Source organism: Thermobia domestica, chromosome 1 (assembly GCF_964235325.1).
Source record: "Thermobia domestica chromosome 1, izTheDome1.hap1.1, whole genome shotgun sequence".
Lineage (NCBI taxonomy): Eukaryota > Metazoa > Arthropoda > Insecta > Zygentoma > Lepismatidae > Thermobia > Thermobia domestica.
The window spans coordinates 227,497,807-227,524,947 of record NC_137454.1 but is presented as its reverse complement, the minus strand read 5'-3'; the positions used below and the strand labels follow the sequence as shown (position 1 = coordinate 227,524,947).

General features: G+C 35.8%; 1 protein-coding gene across 1 annotated transcript in view; it reads right to left on the bottom strand.

Moving 5' to 3' along the window:
* Positions 1-3,192: 3,192 nt before the first annotated feature.
* Positions 3,193-27,141, bottom strand: part of LOC145678858 (phospholipase B1, membrane-associated-like) — a 52,139-nt gene continuing 28,190 nt past the window's right edge. Inside the window, 4 exon segments of the mRNA XM_081749427.1 lie at positions 3,193-3,332; positions 10,585-10,732; positions 17,804-17,958; positions 20,205-20,364. Coding sequence (XP_081605553.1) covers positions 3,193-3,332; positions 10,585-10,732; positions 17,804-17,958; positions 20,205-20,364 — 603 coding nt within the window.

Genomic DNA, 27,141 nt, shown 5'->3' with positions numbered 1-27,141 from the left:
CCGGTTGTGATCGCCGCCTGATGCTTACCAGGCTAGATATCTGAGTTTCCAACTGCATGTGTTTCTATTAGATTGATAAGTTATGTAGCTATATATAGAGTGTATGGCAATTATATAAGTTGGTCGCATCTTTATATATTCATACATACTGCTCGAAACCAGATTTTAGTCCATTTGCTTAAGCAGAGCAAGGCGAAACCTTCAGACCAATTGAACAGGAATAGTATCGCCCGTTTCTTTTCCCTGAGGTTTAAGATTTTTTTAAAAATGGAAATTAGGAAGCTGTGTATTCGGAGATTTGAACAAGAGTGTCAACGACGTGACATTTTGTCCACGTGGCAATGATATATTCTTTAAACGATTGCTTACGAGGCTAACGGGTGCGTTAGCTATGAATACATTTGAGCGGTTCAGGCTAACATAACGAAATTGTGTTCTTAGGTGGAATGGGTTGAGATCGAATCACAGAACAGTATGTAAGTAACTTAAATATAGAGATGTGCCTATAGATGGCAAGGGAAGCTTGTTTAATATGTGTTATTGCATTGAATTGCATGGAAATGTAGAACTTCCTTTCTCAGTTTAATCCAAGGTTAGAAAACATGAGATATGATTATGTTCCTCGAGACGCTCAGTTGTCTCCGTTATGATGACATATTGATTGATCAACTTGAGGATTAATGAGAACGTCAAGGAGAAGGCAATTAAAACAATCATGATAGTATACAGAATGATTGATTGGATATTTTATGAGAACGTTACTGACGAAGCTATTTCTCAGTTAGTACGTATTATATTATTGGCATACTGATTGCTGAGTTATTGGGTACGTCAGTAACGAAGATGTTTGTCTCCGTCACGATTATACATTTACTGATCTATTTAATACGAAGATAATGGTTACAATTTTAAGAGGAATTTTGTCACCGTTACAATGATATAGTGATCAATTGAAGATGTAATGGGGTCGTAATGACGAAAATATTTGTTCGTCACGATGACATTAATTAACCAATTGGAGCTTTAAGAGGAACGTCACCGAGGATGGTATTTCCCCGTCACCATCATATACACGGGTTGATTCAAGTATATCGAGTCGAAGTCAATGTGCCACCTGGAATTTCATAAACACACGTTGTTCTGTATTTCACACAACAATCACTTTAACAGTGTCTACTTGCAACACACACCGTAATATGGGGCCGCAACAGCGTTGTACTGAATCGTACACACCCACGGAACACACTACGTTCGTCATTTGTCTCCTGCCCACACGATATTCCAATCGTAGCAGTATTGCCAGTTCGAGTTAAATGACCCTCATATTTTGAATAATTTTAACGTATAGGTATTATTTTATTATTATTATTATTATTATTATTATTATTATTATTATTATTATTATTATTATTATTATTATTATTATCTAAACAAATGAGTTTTTTCATACTTGTAGAATTGGTGATACTACATTCGAGACAGACCTTGCACAAAATAGAAACTGTATTCAGTTGACTAAGGACAGAAATTAATGGAAAACTTTTTCAAATGTGGCATTGAACCCCAGGTTTCATTGGCCGAGTTAGTAAGTTATAAATGGGAAACCAGAGGGTGATTTCCAAATACTCGTATATACAAAATATTTGCCTTTAGTGACATGGTGAACTTAACGTAAATATCATAATGAGTAGTGAAATTGCTCGTATAGTTATTGTTTTTACTTATAAGTGAGTATCGTGGACATACAGCTCAAATCGTACGAATAATTTTGCATGATTTATATTGAATCACATCAACACATGTTCACTTATTTCGTAATGTAAATGAAGTAAGAATAACATTTTTAATTGTTTGTTCCTTTATTTATCAATTTGTCTCTTCAGCAGACATAAATATTATTTAATTACGAAATACTTATATCAATAAAATGTTTAATAAGAATATTTTATATGTAAACACAAACTGATATTCATATATACAGGGAGCCGCGGTGGCTCAGTGGTAAAGCGTTCACCTCTGGTGCTTGGCGTCTCGGGTTCAAACCCTGCTCCCGCCAAGTGAAATTTGTGGTGGACAAACACCGTGTGCGTGGGTTTTCTAGGGGTTCTCCCGTTTCCTCTCACTTTCTTCATTCCACAATTTCATTCATCTATCATCATCACCGTCTCCTTTACCCTAACCGGCATAACCGTGGGACGTAAAAACTCAAAAATTTAATTTCATATATACAGACACAGAAATAGTTTGTCCTCATATTTTATTGATGGAAAAAGTTATTAATTAATTCCTTGATTTAATATATGTATTATATGTATTATTTATTATGTATTATGTATATGTATTAATATATGTATTATTTAATATATGTATTACTTGACTAGGTTTTAAAGTGAATGATGGAATAGTACACGAACATTATTAACATCTATAATACTTATGCCTAATTATGTCATAAATAAGAAAAGGTAATAAATTAGAATTTATAGATGAATTTTGTAAGAAAGAAAAAAGAACTGCTAGTAGCAAAGAAATTATTGGAGAATGGGGTGATTCTAAAATTTCAAATTCACGGACCGGACAAAGTTTTCCAAAACCTGATATTTACTTGGAGCATCGCTTCTTGTGAAAGCTCGCGGTGTCTCTCTAGCCTGATTTGATTTAATTAATCATTTTGGTATCTTCAGTACATTTCTATTTATCTCTTACCTGAATATCTAACTTGAAGTGAATTCCGGTACATAAATTGTCATTTTAAATTATTATATAATACATAATACGTTGGTAACATCCCGCGCTAGTAAGGAAGTTACTACATGAAGTTTGGTCCAAGTGAAGTTCAGAACAAGCACCCTATGATCTCTTCCATAAAATAAATATAAAACTAATTTAATCACAAAATTATATATTGCACAGGTTGTTTCCACAAGAAGAACTGCGTAAATTAAATTTTGGGGAAAGTGCTAAGATTGTAACAAAACTGACACTTCTAATTCAAAAGCTCTGTCTCTTTTATCACTTTCTATTTGATAACCTTATAGTCTCACACACCTTCAATAATTGCATTCCATGTTGGTCTCTCAAAAAAGAAAGAAAAACCTGTATCCTTTTTCAACTTGCATTCTTACACTTACAACGATAAAAGCATCACTAAAACAATATTTCTGTACATGATTATGTGTAGCTAATTCCAAGTTAATCAAGAGAGTTTTTGTTTGTGTATATATAAGGTTTTTCTTTGGTTGGACATAAAAATCTACTAAACTCTGGCTGCACCCAATGCTCTGTCTTCTTCCCTACAGGTTCTAGAATATTGTTCCATAATGAGTTGGCGACTAGAAGATAGAAAAGAGAACAAAATTAGCAATTTTAACCTTGAAAATTAAATATTACTATGAATGAATGTTATCATTAAAACAACACATCACCCATTCTCTTGTAACAATGAATTATTGATTATCTGGACCATTAATTAAAATGGAAATCATCTGCAAGGGCCTGAAATGTTTACTTGATTGAAACAAAATAAGAAAGATATGCTATAACTATCAGTAGGTAAAAATTAATGTTTCATTTGCAGAAACAATATCTTCTATAATACGAGGATATAAAGCACATTAATTTATCAACATACACTCAATTTGTTAAAGCAGCTTTAACATATATGTATTCAGTATGTTTTTAGTAAAAAAAGAAGTGCATGTCTTTAATATAATTATTTAGCACAAGGTAGAACCTTACGACCGACAATACATACAACTTATTTGAGTTATACTGCAGTATACTTGAAAATGTAACTTTATCTAGTGGATTGTGGAGTACAAAATATAAGGGAATCTGAAACAAAATGTACCGAATTTCAGGGAAGTCTTTATGCTTATTACTTGGATGTAAAATGCACTAAAGGAAAGCAACATTTCCAAAACGAATTGCCCATCTGTTTGCCAATCCGCAATGTAAATCATTTTGTTATTTAATTAAAACTATGAAGCCAAATTCAAGTTTGATCAAATATTGCGATGTGCTTGACTAGTAATCAGCTCTTGTGCCTAATATTTGAACTATATAGGCTAAAAATAATATGTTTTAATAAATAAGAAATTACTACATTTCAACAAATTATTTCTTGTCAACAAATATGTTTATATGCGTTTCACATAGAAACAAACGTCTTGTTTGTACTACTTCAAGTACAAATTTATTGTCTTTAAAAATAAATAAATTTAATTAACCATAAACATTTGCCAAATGAGGCATATTTTTGCATGTTAGTGCCAAACTTGAATTCCCAATACGTAGGATTCGAATATGGAATTCATAGAAAAGAGAAGAATCTTAGTAAAACTAAGTGTAAAACTCGAATCGGAATTCATGAAAATCTGAAGAAGGGGTGCGCTAATTTTTAGAATCTTATAATTGTATTTTTGAATGCGCAGTAGGGGGAAAACAGGGTGCAACAGAGTATTAATTAAAGAGTTTTGATTTATTGTTCAGGCGCTGACGATATTAGCTTGCTAGGATAATGTGAGTGACTTTAACAGGATAGTACCTTTCTTTCGGAACTCCATCATTGCGTCTCAAGCCAGATGTAAATTTAGGACGTGTAAAAGCGTTCAATCTTCTTGCTCGTTCTCTTAAATCTCAGATATGAGTCGTCATTTATAAAGATTACAAAAGATTGAAAAAATCCTTTAACTTGCGTTAAACTCTATATCTGATGTTCGGTAACCTTGTTTGAAATCGATAATCAAAGATTACGTATCGATTCAATGATTCTGATTGCAGACTCACTAGCATGAATATTAACTTAACAATGACTACATACTGACTAGGCAAAATATCGAACTGTATCAGTAAGCCATGAGTGTTTTTTTTAAATACCTCACACACTATAATAATTCAGATATCTTCTTAACGATGTGTAAGTAAATTGTTCTGAAAGTGAATTTAAAAAAAAAATCAATAAATGTATCATATGATAGTTTTAACAGTAATCAGAAAAGTAAGAAAAGTGTGTTCTATAATGAAGTTAAATATTTAGAAGTAGCCTAGTTAGAACAAACAAGATCAAAGTTAGGGATAAAATTGAAAGCAGATTATAAAGTGAATCTTATATGATAACAGGATATGACAAGGTATTGCACAGCATAGATATAAAGGTTGAAGAAATAATGTCATTCCAGATTTTGCCAGAGGAAGGGAGACAAGATTATCCATCAACATAATATTTTCTTATTAAAAAAAAAGAACATGTAAAATTCTCAAGCTCAGAGGGGCAATTGGAACCTCCCTCTCCCCAAAAGATGTCCGGTTAGAAGTCAACTTACCATGCTTGGTTAGCAAAACTCAATAATAATATATATATCTATACAACAGAGAATATATGGCGAATACAGTCAGATTTTTCATGTTCGACAACAATGGATCTTAGTCGTTTCTGTCCGGATACAAGATTTTGTATGTATATTCAATTATATATTTCGAGAACTTACATATTTATTCCATGTTTTTTTTTTACGCCATATAAATTTAAACTTCCAATTTTAAATTACTCTAATTTACATCTGCTGACTTCTCAATCCATTTTCTCTAACAGTTGGGAAGGGCACGATGGCTCAGTGGTAAAGGACTTATCTCTGGTACATGGAATCCTCGGTTCAATTCCCACACATGTAACTTTGTGGTGTACAGCATCATGTCTGTAGAATTTTGGACTACTCTTGTTACGTCTCACGTTCTCATTTTACTAATTCTTCTATCATCATTCACTTCCTTTCATCAACCATCTCTCTTAGCCTAAAGTTTATAATCGTGGAACATTAAAATCAAATACTTCATTTCATTTTTTCTTCAGTAATTCTCCAGCAATAGACTTACTTGCCCGAGACGAAGAAGACACAGTGATTTTATTGATAATAATATAGCACAGTTGGCACTATTTCTCATGATATTCATCTCCAGAATTTAGACACTTGTCATATCGTGGTATCAACTTTTGAATTCCGAAGTCATAATAGTCAATCGTCTGGGAGTAGAACCAGTCTATGACACCATCTGTAATAGTTAATCACCATCAAAATGCTTCCGAATAGGCATTTATTTAGGTGCAACGACCGCTGAAGGGAAGCACCGAGTTCGTTGACGATCAGCAAATGGAGAGTAAAAGCCCTGAAAAGTCTAAAGGACAGGCTCCTCCAATATGCATTAGAACAGAGCTATTTCCTTGGATTCTCTCTAATGATACTTTTAACTTGATAAACTCGTACAACTAAACACTCATGCAGTGACAAAAAGTAGTTTGCAAGGTAGGATTGATATGTTTTAACCAACACCTCACAGACCTGCCAGAGGAAGAGGAGAAACCGACTCTAAATGGGGTCTAACAAGTGCCATTGAGTCTGACATTGTTCGTGGTATCAAGACAGTTTATCAACACAGAAAAGAGAGACAGTTTATCATAGGTCGCCCTACTGGGAAGAGGAAAAGCAATGGGAATGGAAATGGTAAGTTCTTGTCCCAAATGGTAAGTTACACGTACTATTGATCACGTGAGGAAGCACCAAGTATCTCAACGTATACTTTGCATCTCAATAAGTAAAAGAGGAAGTTTCACTTTCGTGAACGATCTTACCGGGAAGGGGAGATTGACTTACTGATTCAAGTGTGACGAAACGGCGACAAGGGGAAAGGTACCTATACCAAGAGCCTTGTTAACGTTTCCGATCCTAGTGAAAAGGAGAGACGTGAACAGGAAAACGAGTCAATCCGAAACAGAAATGGTGACTTGACACGTAGCATTGGATCTGGGAAGAGATATGGACTACCTCGACGTGTTCGCGGAAGGTGGTAGCCATTGAAAGATAGAAGTAGGCAAAGTCAAGAACGATCAAATACCCTCGTTGTCGGATTGGCTTGAGTTCTGTCGGCGTATGGTCATAACGTGGGATTAAGTAGGAAGTACTTGCACTTGCGGGATGTTAGCTTGCCTTCTAAGACTCGGGAGCCATGGCTGCAGGGCATGGAAGAACTTGACTCACTAGAAGGGCCTACTCCACCAATAGGATTTACTTAGGAATTGAGTCCGGCCGAACAGTGGGCGGATCCTAGTTTCTGAGCAGTGGGGTTTATTCCCTCACTCTAAGTGAAAGGAAAGGCAGAGGGGCAATCTTAAATGTGCACACGTGCACGAGGAATCAATAGTCTAATGACAAATGAAATATAGGCCGGTTGCACTCAGCGGTGCCGATCCATCAAAAAGGCCGATAGACCCCAACTCGTCATGGGTAACAAGTGAATACGTGGTGGTAGATTATTCTTGTCTCTATAATGTTACGTGTGCAGTTTCTGTAGTAATAAATGTTTCAAGGCCGCTGTGTCTTCTTTGTCTTTACCGACCTTGGGAAACTTAGTTCCTGGACGCATCTTACATATGATAAAATCTATGGAAGTGGATTATAATAATCTTAGAGATGAGATTGGTATAAAACATGGTTCAACCGCGGATTTTGTTCCCTGCAGCCACCAAGTAGATCAGAGTAAAAACAATTTATTCCTCTCAACATAGAAAGAAACGTGTGCCTATAAATAGATTATTTTTTGACTACTTTACTCAATGAATGTACAAAAATGATTTATAATTGGGTAATTTTGGCAAACGCTTCTCAGAATGAATGGAAAAATTCTTCAAGTGTCTCGATGAACTGCATTCTTTCTCCTCAAGTAATTATCTTTCTTTTATTTGGTTAATGTTCTTAATTCTTTCATCTCATTGGATATCTAGTCTTAGATCTGTTGGTATTGCGATTACCGCCATATGCCTGAAGAATGGTGCGAAAAGAATGATACAAAATTTCAATATTTTTCTATATAAGTAATTCAACAATATCAATATGAAACTACGGTAAATTTCCAAACTACGCAAGTTATATACTCAAACTTGAAGTAGTATATATGTAACTACTGTTTATAGTAGATTAGTAAGATCAAACATAAAATCTTTTCTTCGCATGCTGAATGCATATATAAAAGGCCTACTGGCTATTTCTGACTGTTTTTGTTCTATGATGATAAAAATTCAAATAGGAAATCATTAATTTGAAAAACTTTCAGCTTGAACAGAACGCTGAGGGAGGTGATTGAACCTAGTTTCGGGAAGCTGAAATGATTACAAGAATTGCGTCACGATATCTCTTACAATTTTCCTCCACAGAAGTCAGTATTGGAACCGGAAGTAGTAGTAAATTACAGCCACTTTATGACTTGATAGAATGTTGCAGATTGTGGTGGTATGTTCTCCTGACACCTTGAATCGATTACAGAAAACCGTTTGTCTCTACCTAATATCATTTTCGTTCAAGGTAATAAACTCAAACTGGAAATGATTAATTAGAACCACGTTTGGCTTCAACAGAGGGTTAACGAAAAAGAAAAACTTTCTTGAAAACCTGAATATTTTTTTAAACATCTCCATATCTCTTATCATTTTTGATCTATGAAAATCAGTATTGAAACCAGAAGTAATAGTAACTTTTAACTACTTCCGGTTTGATAGAGTCTTGCGGGTTGTAACGAAGTGTCCCCGTGAGAACCTGAATCTATAGCAGAGAACCACTTGTGCCTATTCATTACCATTTTGTTCTTTGGCGATAAAAGTTGAAGCTAGAAGTTGTTAAGTCGAACCAATCTCGGTTTGAATAGAGGGTTACTACTACTGGAGGAGACAGAACCTATTTCTGAGAGGTACAATCGATTGCAAAAACTGCCCTATGGCAACCCCTGCTGAATCCAGAAGTAATAGTAAATTTGAGCCACTTCCGGTTTTGATAGTGTTGTAGAAAGTCATGATATATTGTATTGAGATGTTGAATGATTTTTAATAAACCGCTTCTAGCTATTCTTACCGTTTTCGTTCTATGGTGATAAACGTTAAAATCGGAAATTGTTAATCTGAACCACTTCCGGTTTTAATAGAAGGTTAACGGAGGGGACCTATCCTTGGGACACTAAATTAATTGCAAGGAACCCCTTCTCTATATCTGTTATAGTTTTTGATCTGATACGTACCAACAGGGGGTCAAAGGGACAAAGCCGTCCCATAAGACTTCCGATAATTATGCATGGTCTAAAACGATAGTATATAATTCAATTCCATAACATTTTATTATGTTAAATGTTTGATACACTTAACAACAAGCATATCATTTTAGACAGAAAGGGGTAAAGCGTGTTAAATTAATTTGGTAGATAAAATTAAAAGAATGTTATATCTAGTTTCTAGTCTATTTAAAGACTCTCCAGAAAGTTTTGTTTTAGAGGAGACAAAAATAATTTAGAATGGACACCATCCTCTTTAGCCCCTTCCTGACTACGGGATTGATTACAGTCATTGGATTATATAGTTTTTGGGCAATTGTTAAGAATTCCTCTTAGTTAGAAGCATTGATAACGTTACTTCACCAAAGTTACAAATGTCTTAGTAAGTGTTGCCAAAGATTCAGTGATAGTCCTATATTGGATGTATCAAAAGATCTGGTCCAAGGCCAACTTACATTATGAAAATATTTACGGAGAAACAGAAAGAAAGTTGTCGGACCTAAATGTTTTTAAATCAAAGGTGGTGGAACTTTTTCAATTTCATCAGCCGTTTGGGCTCACACAAGAATTGCCGACTGAACGGTATTTTTGTCAGACTTAACTATACATTTCAAGGTTTAAAATACAATTAATCTTCATTTATTTTGAGGATTATGAGTGGGTGCCAGTAATTTTATTTGTCAAAGTTGGCAGCCCTATTCCACATTGGTAAGTTGTCTTGTGTAAATGAAAAAGCAATGTTTCTAATTCAGCAGGTTGTTAGAACCAAACGTAAGGGCTCGCGAAAGATACGCGAGGAACGTATGCAGTTTTATGTGAGGGAATCTAGAACTCCTTGAATCCGTATCCCAACAATGCTGTAATGTTGATATAGTATTGAGTCCAAAAGAAAAGCTCGCTGAAGTGGCAACATTGCTTTTTTATTTAACTTATGACACTAAAATTATGAAGCCCAAACGGCTGGTGCGATTCGAAAAATTCTACCATTTTAGATTGAAAAACCAATATTTCTAAGACATTTCTTCCGTTTTATTTCGAATCTTTAGTCATGATGGAATTGTCCTATGGTCCCGCAGTTCTCACACACCTAGTATGCAAATGGAGTTTAAACCCATTGACCTACTGCTTAAGAGAAAAATCAAGATTATTATATCTTATTAAGATTTCTCTAGCAATCTTACTGTTTTACTTTCTATTACTGAACTAATCAAATATATCTGTATTGGTTAGCAACAATCCCATGGACAATTAGGCACCTCATATATCAGGACAATTGACCTGTAACCATAAATTCTGACCACTATCGGCCAAAGGCGGCATGTTCATGGGAATAGCACATTAAAATTATATGTAAAAACTTTAGTGACAATATTCGTAAATGTTTCTCTTTTTTAATATGTTTTAGCTGAACACTTAAACATTTGACGAAAAATTCATTATACAGCTACCTAACTTCGAGATTTTTCTTTTAAATATAAGAAAACTCTTACTTACTACGAGCATTCCCTTTCTGAGAAAAATGAAAGCAGTCGACAGCAAATGCATCGTTTTCTGGTATAGTTGACAAAGGAAATTCTTCTTTGCTGAAAGGTTGAAGAACAACTGCAAAATCATCCTTGTCGTCGTATTTACCACTTTCAACCTTTAAATAGATGAAAGAATGTGTCATGAAATTGAATAGTTGTAGATATAAATAACATGTTAAAATTATACCTTTTCAATGATTTTTGGTATGTAGTACACTAATTCGTAGTTTAAAATTACATATACCGAGAAATTTTCAATAGATTGGCAGACATATTAAATATATCATGATTCAGGAAACATATCCTAATGAGTTAAAGTTTTCCCTGGATAAAACTCAGTTGATATTTAATTGAAAAATGTAGCAAGGAGAAAATTCACAGTATATAAGAAAGTAGGCATTGAAAAGTTAAAAGAGAGGGAACGAAAAGTAGTCAGAACAAGTGAGGAAATCAATGGCCAACAGTTTAAGTTTAGTAAAGGTAGCGCTTAACTTAGATTTTTTCTAGAGGGGCAAGCATTAATACACGTTTTTGGGCCCCCTAGAGAAAGTTGTTTTTCTAATTCTCGGGCCCCTCTTCCCATCTTTCTCTTACTCTTTATAGGCTCCATGAGCCTGTGGTCCCACTCTTACGGCAAGGTCTGTGGGGCCGTTAGTTACACCTCTGGACCCGTTCTACACATGAGAAATTAATTAAGGGGACAATGTTGACAAATCTCAAAACCATACGAATAAATATTGTTTCTACGGCCCCTAATAGTAGACATTTTTTTACTGAAATGGGCCCACGTCTCAATTTTGTTTTATTTACCTTTTATGTGCTGTTTTCTTTATGTAATGCAGTGAACCTGTTTGATGCTTCACTTATAATTTCATGTTCGTATCGTATATGGAGTAAGAAAATTTTGTGTTAAAATGGGCCCCAATCGAACGGCGGGGAGCGTCCTTGAGGGGACAATTGTCCTCTTTCCCCAGAAATTACGGCCCTGGGTAGAGGAAAGAAGACATGAGATGCCATTGGTTTACTTAATGGTAATTGATGAAAGGTATATTGAGAAATGAATGTATACATTCATTGATTCAGACAAGGCATTTACTCGTAAATGAGTGAACCTAAATCTCTTCATGGGGGATATAAAGAATATTGGGTTGCAATGAAATGATGAAGGGCTTGCAAGAAAATTTTATATGAACCAATAATGAGGAAAGAAACAGGTAGAAAAGTGTGATTGAAATCTTTTAATTTAATGCTCCACAATTGTGTCCTTTAGGTTAATGGAAACGGATGACTAAATCAAGTGAATGATGGTGGAGTAATTGGTGGAATGAAACTGTGGGAGGAAACAAGAGTACCCGAGAAACACCAGGGACACGATGTTGGCCAGCACAAATTTACTTGATCGGGGATGGAACCAGAGACCCTGCGCGCTAATGAGCCACTGAGCCCTCGAAAGTATAATTGAAAAAAATATAGACAAAGATATTGGCCTTCCACAATACTATTCAGTATTTATTTAGATAGAGAGGACGTTCTTTATTTAGTAACATTGTTAAATGTAATTGCTTTGCAGATGATATGGCATTTATGTAGAGGAATTTGAAAGGAAGAGTAACACAAGCTTTTTTTTAATGAAGAGAAGCTACGTGGAATACATGAGAGATGTCAACCGTAGTCGAACTTGAAAAACAAAACTTGTTGTGATTGGAATATAGGGGATTATATTAAATATGGAACTTGAAGGGGTTAAAAGATAGAGTAGTGACTATTAGGAAGTACTGTTAGTAGTAAATGTCTGAAACTGTGAATGTGAAATACAAGAATTGATAGGGATAGACAAGAATACCTTTGAGAAGAAAGAAAAGCATATTTCATTATCGCTAAATAAAGAGTTACGGAAAGCATTCATCATATATTTCATACAGAGTATTGCCTTCCCGTGACAGAAACATAGACATTACTAAAGAATAAAGAAAAATTACTGGAAGTTTTTGATCGTTGTTTATTGATTTAGAGTCGAGTGTCCTGTTTACCACTGAGACTATATGAGATGTGAACTTACAGCTGAACGTGCGAACCAAAGTACATTGGCTCTCACTGAGCTCTCTCGCCAAAGGCACGTACGCTAATTATATAGTCACGAGGGAGGGGATAGCTAAATTAAAGTTCAATTAAAGAAGCCATAAAAATAGTGTTCTTTAAGGGTTCGGTTGTAATGATGTTGAATATTTCTTTCGGGTATGTTGCTCCACGCTTATTGTACATCTTGACATTGTACGTCGATAGTCGTTGCCAGAATTCGTTGTACTGTCAGACGATGCGCGCATAGTGAAGAAAATGTTGCCGAGAAAATATAAGGAGGACCGCTGACGACTGAAAATGCGTAACATGGTCGAATGAATCCTGTTTAACTTTTTCAAAACAGTTCATTTGTATGAATGGCGGGCGCCCAAAGGAGCTTTTATTTCTAACAATTTGCTTCTTATCGTAAAACATTCCAGCTGATTTATGATACTGTGAGTTACATTTTCATGGTACTCATTGGGGTATTGTAATTAAATCTCCTTACACGTTACTGACAGTGATTTCATAGACATTTTAGATGGTCACGCACATCCTATCCATACGCTTCTGACCAATGACGCAAATTTCTAATATGTCAATACCTCAATTCACGTTGCTGGAGCTGTTGGAACGTGATATCATGAACATCGGAATGTACTATAACAGATCCTCTGCCCTGTCCAATCCTCAGATCTCAACTTATTGAACATAAGTGGCCGGTTCTACTCTTTTTTATTATTGCTGACTGAACTACTGTAATGCTGCACTGCGTGAGGAATAATAGAACGTTCTGACTTACATGCTTCCATATCACGACGAATTAGAGCTGTTTTGAGGTTAATAGTCCCACGCAGCATTAATAGACAAGCTACATTTCCTCAAAGTGTTTGAAGTATCATGATAGCCACCAGAATAATGCATCAATTGCCTTAGCAGTCAGTATTCGAAATAACACCGCAAGAGGGGAATTTAAGAAACACTTAAGTAGTGGAGCATGGACTAGGAAGGGAAGTATATGAGCAAGCATCACTATGCCTTGTTGACGTTAAAATGAACGATATAAACAGATGGCTGCATTCGACCGGGACTGCATGATATGCACATCGATTGACGCCTTCTCGTACCAGGTAATTAGTGTGCATATAGGGCATGTCGCAATAACAGCCATAAGTGTTGAAGCAATGGACATAATGTCTATTTTTGTGGGGTACATATGGGCAGTATACCTCACAATGGGATCAAACTAGGAGTTGACAAATATTTTGTCCCCATGCACGGAACGGACTGTTCAGAATGTTTTACTGTGATAACTCTTCGCTGGAGCACACTGGGTAATAGCTTCGTTTTGACAGTTTTGTCTAAGTGCTTTACTGACAGCGCGTACCACTTCTATTAACCCTGAAACATAAATGCTTTAGGTTATAATAGATTCATGAACCTCGTTGTAGACCCTATACGTGCTTACTGGAACACGGTGCTTCAATCTCTGCTGCTGTGAAATCTTCATACGCTCATGACGCTATCATGTTGGGCCCAATCTGATATGACCGTCAGCGGCCAAACGGTACCAAAAACCATTGGGAGTAACACGTGATCTGAGCCATTGCGCCTTGAAGACAACCTTGCTGGTGAAATGAGCAAATCTATGGATAAGGAGGTAATTTCCTTTATTTTGCCAGTTTCGGAGCTATAGTCGAGGAAGATAATGTTCGGTTACATGTATCCTGGAACGCGCAACACTTCTTCAAGAAACAATGAGTGTTGCTGCTTCTTTGGCTTGCACGTTTACCTAAATGTCGTTACTGTATATGTGTGAAATATCCTTGGTCATCACCTTGTTCGTCACAGTCCTCCAACATACACTCCATGTATTGTGGACTCACAAGGAGTTCCAATTTTTTCTTCAAAGCTCAAGGATTATTATGCGTGCGATTTATTTTTCTAAACAGCCTACTTTTGTAACTTATCGATGATCAACAGGTGTGATCTTTCAGTGAGTGTAGACCTATTACTCAAATAATTCTGATACTTCAGCAAAAAGCAAATGCATCATTATGAACATACTGTAAATTTTTACAGGGTTTTCAGGTTACTTAAAAGTTAGTCTACAAGTCTGGTCGTATTAAACTGCACGTGATACTGCACTGGCACAAACCATATGTACAGTGAACGTATGAAAATGTACTTCAGACAGGTATCAGCATTTATATGATCGATAACCGGCTCGAATAACCACGCACGTAGCTGCTCAGTATGGTTACATGCATCATTCATATCCCGTATACATTCCGGATAACATATTCGGGATGTCCCACAACGCACAATGTTGGCTATCAAATTCTTCTTGCGTACTAATTTTGGGCCGCATTCGTAAATTTTCTGGGCGCATTTTAATGTAATTCTACAAGAGTATTTATGTGAATCAGCTATGATATATATATAGCGTGTTTAGTGTACAAGGAAATAAAGTCCATTTTTGGTCATTTTAGACATATTTCGTCTTTATGGCTCTTATTTGAAGCTTCTTTCAAAGATTAAAAGATTCATGTTCAGATATTGTAACTAACTCTTATAATGTAAAAATTGCAAACTTTTCTATATAATTAACGTTTCCGTACACAATTTATGTAACTTTTTCTCACAATTTATATATCTTTTTGTATAATGATCCATATAATACCTATTTTGTTATCTCGAGGAAATGAATGAAAGTCGCTAATGATCGATTTCTTTTAAACTTTTGGTAGTAAGAGAGAACTGCTCAAATAGAGCAAAAGTAAAGTATGTTCTCTTTAGCTTGCTTTAAAATTTACGACGACATTTAAAAGTGATGCCGAAATTAAAAATTATTACAAATTTATTTTTCATGTACAACTAAATTGAAAACATGTTCTGCCCTTCAGTTAAAAACAGGTGATTTTAACTGAATTAGAGGTCCTAAATCGATATATTAAGTCCTTTTTGTTCATAATACATACCATTTACATTGTGCAGTTTCATGACATTTCATTACACATACACATAACAGACATTTTACGTATACAGTTAAAGGTCTATATAAATTCCTACAGAAATCACAATTGCAATCTTTTTCTCTTCTATATATCTGAAGGAGCAATATTTAAGAAGCATGCTGCTGTTTCAGCGTCCCCGACCACTTTTCAAAGGTTGCAGTGTCCTGTTGGAACCGTTTCCCATGTTCATCACTAACAGCAACTAAATTTTGTGGCAAGATGTCCAAATGTAAATCCAAAAAATGTAATTTCAAGAATAAGTGTCATCTCATGGTTTGGAAGCAGTGCACTGTATCACTAACAACAGTTTCTTAATTTGGTACTTTGGTATTAGCAAAGACATCAGAGCACACTAACTTCTATATATGCTATACTGTCTGTTAAATGTCGGACAGTGTACATTCAAACTCACTATCCTGCATACAAGTTCTTATTTCTGAGCCAATGAACACGCCTTCTTTTATCTTTGCATCACTTAGGCTTGAGAATTTTGTCTTAGGTGCTTGAAAGCTGGCCAATCTCGATTTAATAATTTGACGGAAAGTTTAATCAAACCTAGTTTGATGTGTAATGGCGGAAGAAAATCCTCTTCAGGTTTCATGAGTTGTTGGCGTGATATATTCTTGATTACTACAACATATTCTTGTCGTGATGGCCATGTATTACCCATGTAGTTGTTAACTCTATCCAGACTGTCTCACAAACACAGAAAGCAACAAAATTTAGTATACCCTATAAGGATTCTACTGCAATAAGTCAAACATTACATAATGTTTCCTTTGAGTGAACAGCATACGCCACTGAGACGGATGGATAAGCATTACCCATATGGAGCAATACTGCCTTCAGATTTACCTTACATGAATCAATGAACAATCGTCTTTCTGCTGAATTGTGTTCATGGCCAAACTTCTAAAAACAAATCATTAATATTGTTAGAAAACTTTTTTTCCAGCCTCCGTGAAGTAAGATGAAAAGTTACTTTGTCACTTTCGAAATGTGCTGATTTAACACTTTTCTTCATTAGATTCGACTCCTGAAGCCATGAACCCGAGATTTCCATTTTTATTGAGGATAGATTTAAGTCCAGTACCAGATTGTTTAATTTTTCTTGTGTGATGAGATGTGCTGCACATGAGAGGGATGATGACTCAAAGTCGACGTCCTCGTACCTGAACTTTCTTCTATATCAAATGCACAATTTTCGGGAGTTTTCGGCACAAGTAGCTCTTAACTGTGGGCATTGGGCAACCACTGACGTCAAATTAGAATATTGGATATGATGTTTTGATTTTGAAGAGAAGCCCATGACATTTATCAAACAAAAGTAACAGTCACTTACATAGTCTCTGGGCTTCCTCCAAACGGTTAGTAGGGTAGCTTTGAGCCCATTTCGTTTCCTTTAATCCAGTTTCGCAAGTTCCTGGAACAAGAATCGTAACTTACATGTGATGCCAATCGCTTATTTTGATACCCTACTCGGCATCCAAATTACAGTTTATATGCTTTTTCACAACAGGGCGCTATATCCTTGATTTTCCAACGTCATATATAACAAAATCAATCAGGGTTATTCTTACTTTCACAGGACATTCTGATACACTGAACACAGCTTTTTTTTTCATACACACCTTACTGGCAGAACCCCAGTAGAAACATTAAAACTTTACAAACACTTGCAACTACAAAAAGTACAACCTTCATGGTACAGAGTACAAAACAGATTGCAGCGCTTGCTCGTCAGTGGTGCCATCACAGTGATTGTTTATCTAACAAATTTATCACCACACTATTCAGTATAACGTTTCATTTTATAACAATGCTAAATTGATAGCGATATCACTCTTATCAAGAGCTAGAGAGAAACCTTTAAACGAATTTACAATTGATTCTTTCATAATACACGTAATGTATAAAAATAATATTTTTCGGAACACTGTATCTAATATGAAGAAACTAATTGCATATTCGTGTTTTGCCTGCAACAATACATTGGAAAAATACATTTTTAAGAAAAGGACAAGTTTTTCGTTGTACAGTGTACTCAACTTTATAGTTGAGTTGGTTTAATTTACTTCTAATATAGGATTAGCTTTTATAACTGATACTTACCAACTCCTTTTCTGCTTGCCAGTACAAATTTTGCATTTCCCACATCCTTTTAAACTTGTAGCTCTCATCTCCTCCAAGCAAACATGAACACTCAATCTTATTGAAAAAAGTGCATCTTATAGGTTTATTTCTTAGCTGCCCATAGACCGTTGTATCTTTCAAAAGAAAATAAAGGAAAAAATAATTAATTACAACTAAGTGGAAAAGCATTCTCAATCTTCACCACCTATAAACATTTGTGTTCTCCTTCTCATAAGTAAACTTTTAACAGTCGGAATGCCACAATTACAAGTAAAGAAGTGTGGGTGTCACAGTTAGGTAAAGAAACATATCAGTACGTAACATCTACTAGTTATTACCAGGTAAGACTACGCTTTAAATATAGAAATAGCAACTTCTTGAAGCAATATAAAACAGTCAACTACATCAAATACCTGAAGTCATGAGATATCTACTAATAACTTGTGCCTCTACGAGCACGGAGATGCACAGCAGCTCAATGTGATACGGAAGCGACCAAACGGATTTGCACAGTTGTGCACCCTCACTTCCCGCTCACAATTAGTTTTTTTTTTCAGGTGAAGAATACTAGACACGAATTATCAGTTCGATTATATCCTACATTTGCTTGATCTGAAGCAATTTATGTTCGGATATCGACGACAGGAACAAACCATGCATTGGAAGTGGCCAGAGCGTTCCATTCCAGTCTCACACCATTGCAATCTGGTGCCATTGAACGCATTGTCATGCTAGAAAATCCTATTGTTGGCAGCTCACTTGAAGCCCATAAATAGTCGGAGATGGTCACCAGGCCACTGAACAAAGCAATCACGATCAATGACAGTTCACACGGGACCTGAGGACTCAAAACACAGCATCTAAATAACCTCGAAACCATTACGAAGGCGCCACTACCTTCGAGAATACCTTTCTGACAACTTGGGTCCATGGCTTCATGGGACTTGCACCATATCCCGACTCCACCACCAACGAATACCAACTGAAAACGTGACACATTTGACCACGCTAGACGTTGTCAGTCATCTAATATCCAATCCACGTGTTCTCAAATCGACGTGAGTCGCCGCTGCCGACAGTACTGACAGCACTGAAATTGCTTCGCGCCATTTGACCCGTTTTCCATGATGTTCCTAACTAGTTCTGTACTGTGTTCTCATGACTTTTGAATATGATAGAACATTATGCACAATTGAAAGATTAATAGGCTTTGGAAATAGTCTTTCTTCATACATAGAATAAATTTAAAATAAATTAATTTATAAGAAGCACTATCTTATATATTTTTAGTCCTTAATTTTTCAGCATTAATTTATTTCTGAGGCATTGCTGTGTTGTCTAGTGTCAACGGTTTAAGCAAAAGTTATTTTAATTGAAGATAAACCTTTAAATGTGCAATATATTTATCAAGGAACAAGAATTCCAGGATGGACAAACAAATTATCATAACCTCCTCTTGTTACCGGATGTAAAGGTCCCCAATCTTTCCCTAAAGAAAATTAAATAAAATGAAATCTTTTAGTTTTATGTCCTTATGGATATACCGGGTAGGCTAAAGGAGACGGTGATGATGAGAAATGAATAAAATGGTGGAATAAAGAAAGTATGAGGAAACGGTAGAACTCCGAGAAAGCCCACTGACAGGGTGTTTGTTCACTACAAAGTCCACTTGGCGCGAGCTGGGATCTAACCAGGTGCCCCTCCCTACAGAGGGGAACGCTCTACCACTGAGCCATTGCGCCCTCTCTTTCTCTAAAGATGACCGCCTTACAATCTCCGTGCCCCCCAAAACAATTACTAAAAAGTACATTTCTCCTCTAATCATAATTTATTTTCTGCTTAGCATAATCTGACTAAACCTTATTACTTAAAACAAGTCCAGCTTTCTTCACGCTCAAGAGAAAAAGTCCACTTCAGGTCCTTCCTTGCCTAATTTCTCCTAGGCAGATCTCACCACTGTTGAGTACTTGATCAGGATCGAACTACATTATCCAAAATCAAGTCAAATGTTAGGAAGAGGAAAAAATTAGCCTTCCACTTGACGAATATAGTCTTGTACTAGAGGTCAGATAGAAAGATGGGGCTCATGAAAACTAAAAATCAAATCAAATGAACACGAAAATTAAAAAAAAAAAGAAACTCAGACTCAATGGTACGCGCTATACGCTCATATTGACTAGAATCGAAGCTGGTACTCCCCAGGTTTGTTATCATTTTTAATTTATAGTTATTTTTTGATATTGGTACTTTCTATAGCAGACTAGATGTAAACGATTTATAGCAGTGCTCCCTAATCCAACATACAGTATTAATATCACTTTTCCGCTAGCGATATTTACCGTATTTAAATAATAATTTATCATTGAAAATTCATACTTACTTAAAGCATGTACCAAATTAACAAATGAACGTGGAATGTTATTCTTAATATAATCTAAAGCTTTTCGTAGACCTTCTTTGTGTGCCTGAACACTCAAATTCCGATCTTCATAGCACTGGTAACTACACAAGTTATTTGAACCAAGACTAATGGTGATCATCTGAAATAAAAAGAAATAAAATCAAATGAAACGCCCACGATTAAGTCTTTTAGGCTAAGAGAGACAGATGATTAAGGCTAGTAAATGATGATTTAAGAATTAATGGAACGAAAATGAGGGAGTAGCTCGAGAAAACCCACAGACACGATGTTGTCTGCCAAAAACTTACTTCGCTGGAGATCGAACTAAGGACCCCACGCACCAGAGGGAAACACTCTACCATTGAGTCACCGTGACTACTCATCTGAAAAGTAATGTATTAGGCCTATATATGATATGGAAAATAATATGAACCATGTATTGATATGTCAGTGAACTGAGTACACGTACTGAATATATTTTACAATTTTAGTTTACTTTTAAAGTAATTTCGTGAATGTTAGGTCAAATCTAATCAACTTTAATATTTCTTTAGAACTAAATTTATCTTTTATATAATCAATTGTAATGTTCTTTTAATTTCTTTAGTTGTTAGTATATTGTGATGATCAATATCAATAGTAAGTACAAACAAATAGACAATAGCAAGAGTGCTGAAATTATTAATATTCGATATTATTTTTTTAACGTAGAATATAACTCATTGAAGGTGATAAATATACTGAAATGCAAATCTACCGTAGCGTTCAACATTTTATAGTCACAGTAGTAATGCCTAAAATTTATTTTGTGCTTATTGCTATAATAGATACAAAGGATAAACGATTTATCTCATTCGTTAAGATGGTCACATACACACACACACACACACATTAACTTGTTTGTGAAAAGGATACCATGAAAAACACATTAATTCAAATAAATTTTATACAGTTTCATGACAACACCCAAATAGAAATTATTACAATTTCGGAACTATACAAACCTAATTACAATAAACTCAACATGGTATCTAAGCTCCACGTGTTATGATCAAAACCTATGCATATCATAGCAACGGATCAAAAGGTAACTGGATTTATTTTTGAGAAATCGCTTGTCACGCTGCTTGTGTGCGAGTCCAAAAGACACCTACAGTACGCTGAAAGACATTTACGAACAACATTTCGATCAAATGTACTCCTTATATTGTAAAATGCTTCCCTTTATGTGAATAGGTAGAGCTAGGTGGAGTAAAATTAGAGTCCGGAATTGACTCCCACTGCCGGTTTATTATAAAAATCTTCTAATAAAATACAACAGTATTTACAGAAATATTACAATATAACTTCCTCTAATGCGAGAAAAGGTAGCCCTAGACTGTACTGACTTAGGACAAGATATCTGAAGAGCTCCGGGCAAGCTACGTAGAGTGGTCTAGGAAACACCAATGCTCCGATACGTGCGATGAAGGGGTTAAGAGTCGCAGAACCCAGAAACAGGGTAAACAACTAAGGTTGGGATCCCGACAGAGCTCCAAGCAATCTAAGGAAAACCTAGAGTTCCGCAGCAAACTAGAGGCTTTGAGGTTGGGTTTCTCCTGAACTCCAGGGAAGCTAGTGGAGGGGTAACCAATCGCAAACTGGTGACTATCCCTTGACTCCTCTTCGTTACATAGGCTCTCCGGGCGGCTGTGGTGCTGCTGCTCCCTTGTCGCAATGTGACTTGTAGGTGCTGCTGGTAGTCCGTCTTTGCTTCTTGTAGTAATCCAATGTGAGGTGAAGTACTCCATCGTAAATACATGTGGTTGTTGTTTACAAACAGGAGCACGTAGTACATTGCAATATTCTCAATACTACACAAGTCATATGCTCGTGCAGGCCAGAGAAGCAGAAATACATTTGTTCTTTGTTAAAAATAAAAAAAAAAAAAACTTGCACAATTCTGGACACATGTTGCCTGTCACTATTCTACTAAAATATAGCGTTCAGAGTTGGTGGATGGGTATGATCGACATTTAGACCTTCAATAATGAATTAGTCTGTAGTAAAATTTCCATCAATGAGTAGCAGCTTGAAGACCGTGCTGTACCCAATTATGCACCATGTTCAACACGACAACACTTAAAGCTTATCCGACCAAAACTATAGGAAAGATTGATGCGAGAAAAGTACGAAAACGCGATCGTCTATCACTTGGTACGCTACCAATGATCTTCCAGGGTAAATTCTGAAATTTTTGTTTCAGGGTCAATTTAAGTTGGCGTAATGGCATGCAGGCTATTAGTGCAGCAGTCAGCAGACATCGTCCAACTGTCAAAGTGTTACGTTTAGTCGAAAAATAAAAATATGTAAAATGTTTGTGAATAAAATCTCCGTTTTTAAATAGCAATAACTTCGTGAGATACTCATAATTGAGTGACCTTGGCAGTGCCTGTGGTGAAGTGCGCGAGCTTTCCGCTCTGTGTCGCTAGTTGTAGCTGCAGCCAGCTGCCTGCTGCTTAACTAGCGGACGGCGTATTTTTAACAAAGGTACTGCTAGAGTGAAGTTCTAAAACACGATCGTGGGAATTGTGAAATGGAGGTGTTAATATTTGTAGTTACTACGACAGGAACCAGTGGATTTTGGCTGCAAGGAGACAAAAGGAATATCTAACCACTAAATTTTTCAGTAAGGAAAACAGGTTTGGAGACAGAAAAAAAAAAGAAAAAAGAAAATGAAAATGAATGAAACAGTTTCTGGTATGTATGGTAATAATTCTTATTTGCATTAGAAACTTCCATTTCACTTTTCTTATTGTCTTGTTTGGAAATGAAATAAGGAAAGGAAAATAAATGAAAGAAATTTGGATTCAGACAACTTACGTTACTATTAAATGCCTTGGTTAAGCTATTTGAATAAAACCCCTTTTGGATTTTTGTTTTTAATTATAAATTAAGTTTCAGTAGCTAAACCTGGTCATTCTTATTGGGTAGAGAATTTCAATATCATTTAAAGTTCGATAAGCAGTGCTTTATTGCGTTTAAAGTGGGGATTTTATATCTAAAGATTCTAGTGTCAAACAAATCTTGGAAAAAAAAAGTTAATGTGTGTTACTTTCTCATTGGATGTTGTATCTGAAAGTTAATTTAGTCTACTGCAAGACTTTCTTTATTACTTTTTGTTCAAGTTATTTGTTACTAGATTTCACAAAATAAAGTTTGTTAGTTGTTATTTGAAATTGGGATTTGCAGTAATTTGAAACTGATATGAACCTATTCTACCCTTCTATCGTAACTGTCGCGCTCACTCGATGTGTGGACGTTAATTGTCAGTGCTGGTTGTTTTATTTTCAGGAATTATTTTGCAGTAAAGAATTTTAATGCTATTTATATTCCTAGTGGGTAAAACAGCTAGAACTGGGAATTGGCGGATACATGGAATTATATATGTGTATTTCATTACGCAACACATATATAATTTAAATAAGGTACCTTTGTTAAAAATACGAGTGCAAAAATAATTGAAGGGTTTTCATGAATAGGTTTCCTCTTTTGAAAGTTTCTGTATAGCAGAGTTTCTGTGGAAGGATTTCCTGCTTAATGCTTTATTGGCAATTTGTTTATTGCAATTGGTACTGTTTGTATATAGACGTTAATGTGTTCGTACCTCTTGCATTGTTTATGGCAGGTTGCTAAATGCGTAAAATTGATAGTTATGGAAGTCGCATGCTAATGTGAGAGGAAACTTTATGGAAGTATATTACAGAAACATAATAGAATAAAATTCCCATATTATATTGTAGTGTTTATTTGTATATATGTAATTCCTCTCTCCCCGTTATATTGTTTTGTATTTAAGAGTAATATGGCGCAGTTTAATGATATAAGGGCTGGTTTTGTACACGATAATGATCAATCTAGCTCTAGTGGCGATGAGTTTGTGGGGTATCAATATGAAAATCCCTTATTTGAAAATGACCTGAGCGGAAGACAAATTCCTAATTATAATAGTACTTCTCCTAATATGGGAACGGGAGCCTCTAATATGAGAGGGGGTGGTCGGACCGAAATGGTACCTCCACTAACCCGTCAATTTCAATTCAATTTTTCAAGGCATGCTTCGGATAGCATGTATAAAGTCTTAATGGAGGAAATTAATAGTTTACCAGTAATTGATGGAGGAAATACTGACTTGACTTTCAAGTTTTTGCTTCGTTTGGATAGTTTTCTCAAGGGACGGGATTTCCCGTTGGATTTGGTGCTAATCGCTTGTCTTTCTCGAACAAAAGGGGAAATTCAGGAGATGGTACAATCTCTGATTGGAAGTTCCCTCTCATGGGAAACTGTTTGTAGGCGAATAATGTTGCGTTTCATCTCTACTATTGCTAGAACTCTATATATGAAGTTATATTTTTACACTACTATGAGTGAAGAGGAAACACTCTATGACTTTATTGATTCCAAATTATCTATAATTAAGGTTTTGGATATGAATTTTGATGAGCATACTATTTGTAGTCTAATTGTAAATATGGTTACTCCTCGAACGCATGAATTTTTAGTTGAACACGGATTTCCTAACACTTTTGAAAACTTGTTAACTTTAGCTGCTAGATATGATGCTTTGTTCCGATATAAAAGGGATTATTATAAGTTAAGTAAACGAACCTTAGGGGACAAACAAAATCAGGTCATAACACAAAAGTCACCTAATATGTTGAAGGCTCGTGGCATGCGTAGCTCAGTGGTTCAGGTACCGAAACAAAAATGTTATATTAATCATCCTAGTGTTCGCCAGTTAGGTTATGAAGACGACTCAATTAGTGGAATGCAAATGAGGGAGAATAGTCAGGCTACAAAAGTAAATAGATCTTTGGGTAATAGTACACTAAAATGTAAATGTCCTCATTCAGATTTAGATAAATTCAATAGAGTAAGGGGTGTTCAATCTCAACCACGGTCTAATGTGAAAATAAATGAATTTGGGGAATCTACTGAATCAAGTATAGCTCATATGCCTGATAAAAGATTAATGAATTTAATTTCGGTGTTAATATATATAAAAGGCGAAGCTGTACCTTGCGTAATAGACACTGGCAGTAGTAACAATTTCATTAGTCAGCGCTATTATCAACATCTAAGTAGTATGTGTCGTATAAAAAGTGAGAATGTGAACTTACGAACTACGGGTCTTGGAAATACTCAGATTCTCGTAAAACAGAGAGTTCGTATTTACTTCCGCATGGGACGTCAGCAGTTTTGTGAACTGTTTTATATCATCGAGTCGGACGACTTTGATATTCTTTTGGGTAACAGTTTTCATACAAAGTATAGTGCTGTTATAGACTTACCAAATAACTTATATAGAGTACAAAATCGAAGATTAAGCGTACCTATACAAGATGCCTCCCAGTTGTTGGCAGAAACTGTGCGCTCTTCCCTTTATACTTCTAGGGGAGAGGATCGTGGAAGGCAACCACCGTGCAACCTAGGTTCGCTGGAAACATCTTCGACTCCTAGTACTTCTGTGAGTTTTCAACAACAGCATGGATTACCGGAAGCTGCTGCATCCACGTCACATGGAGCTGTTCCAAGGGAACCAGACCCAGAGTTGGAGTTTTGCTATGATCATTCGGTTCTTCATCCAGAGAGAATTACCGGGGAAAATTTACAAGGTAATTATAAGGTTTCGCCTGAACTTTTACAAATAGATCCTAGTTTACAGAAATATGTTGATAAAATTTTTAAATAATTATCAAGATGTGATTTCGCATAAAATCGGTAGAGTCAAGAACTTTGAATATAAAATAGAAGTAACTGATAGAAGTAACGTTAATTGTCAGTGCTGGTTGTTTTATTTTCAGGAATTATTTTGCAGTAAAGAATTTTAATGCTATTTATATTCCTATTGGGTAAAACAGCTAGAACTGGGAATTGGCGGATACATGGAATTATATATGTGTATTTCATTACGCAACAAAAGGAAATCAGTCCACATAAATTACTGAACTTGAGATTAGTAAAACTGAGTACGACTATATATGGTACTTAACTGCCATAAGAACAACATGTCTCTCATCTCATGGTGCGGTTATATTCTGCGGTCCACTAGCCGGCCATCAATGAATACAGTTCTTTTATGCACAGTGACTTCATACATGCATCACGATTGTTGTGATGCCTATCTTGCACACGTAGGAATATGGAAGTAAGAGAAACCTCACATCTCGTAATCCGATCGTGCGGTCCCATTTCAACGTATTGAAATGGATGCTGTGTAATATCCATCCTATTGCGTACATTCTGGTTTTCTAACGTGACCTTATCGATCCGAATACGTTTTCCTCAAATTAAACAGTACGCTTAATATAATGTTTGCAGTTCCCGACGGGGTTGTAAGAGAGAATCTGTTTGTCAAAGGATAACATTGAACTGTTGAAAGAAGTCGTGAAACGGTAACGTCGAATTAAGGAATCGTTTGTCATGCCAATGTCTTACTTCTTGGATACTCCCTTTTGCCCAACTATAAATGAGATGCATGTCTGCAAGCTTCAGCGTGGTTATTCCGTCATCTCAGCTACTGTAGAACCTGTATTCAACAAGAGCTGTCCATAACTGTTTAAACTTATGTCTGAAATGTTCGAAGACATTTCACACCCAAGCACTGACCAATGATCGTTTTCCTTCTGTCATTAGGAGCCAAAACTATTAACTACTACAACAAATAACGTCTCTTGATGCTATTCAATTACAATACTGCAAAAAGCATCTTGTGGGAAGCAAAGGACAACAACAGTAAGGTCTTTTCACAGACCTTCTTTGTATGTGTGAACGCTTCCATTCGGATCTTCACAGGACTGGCAACTGCTTAAGTTACTTGAACAAAGACTAATAGTGATCATCGGAAAAAGAGAAAGAAATGAAATCTTTGAGTTTA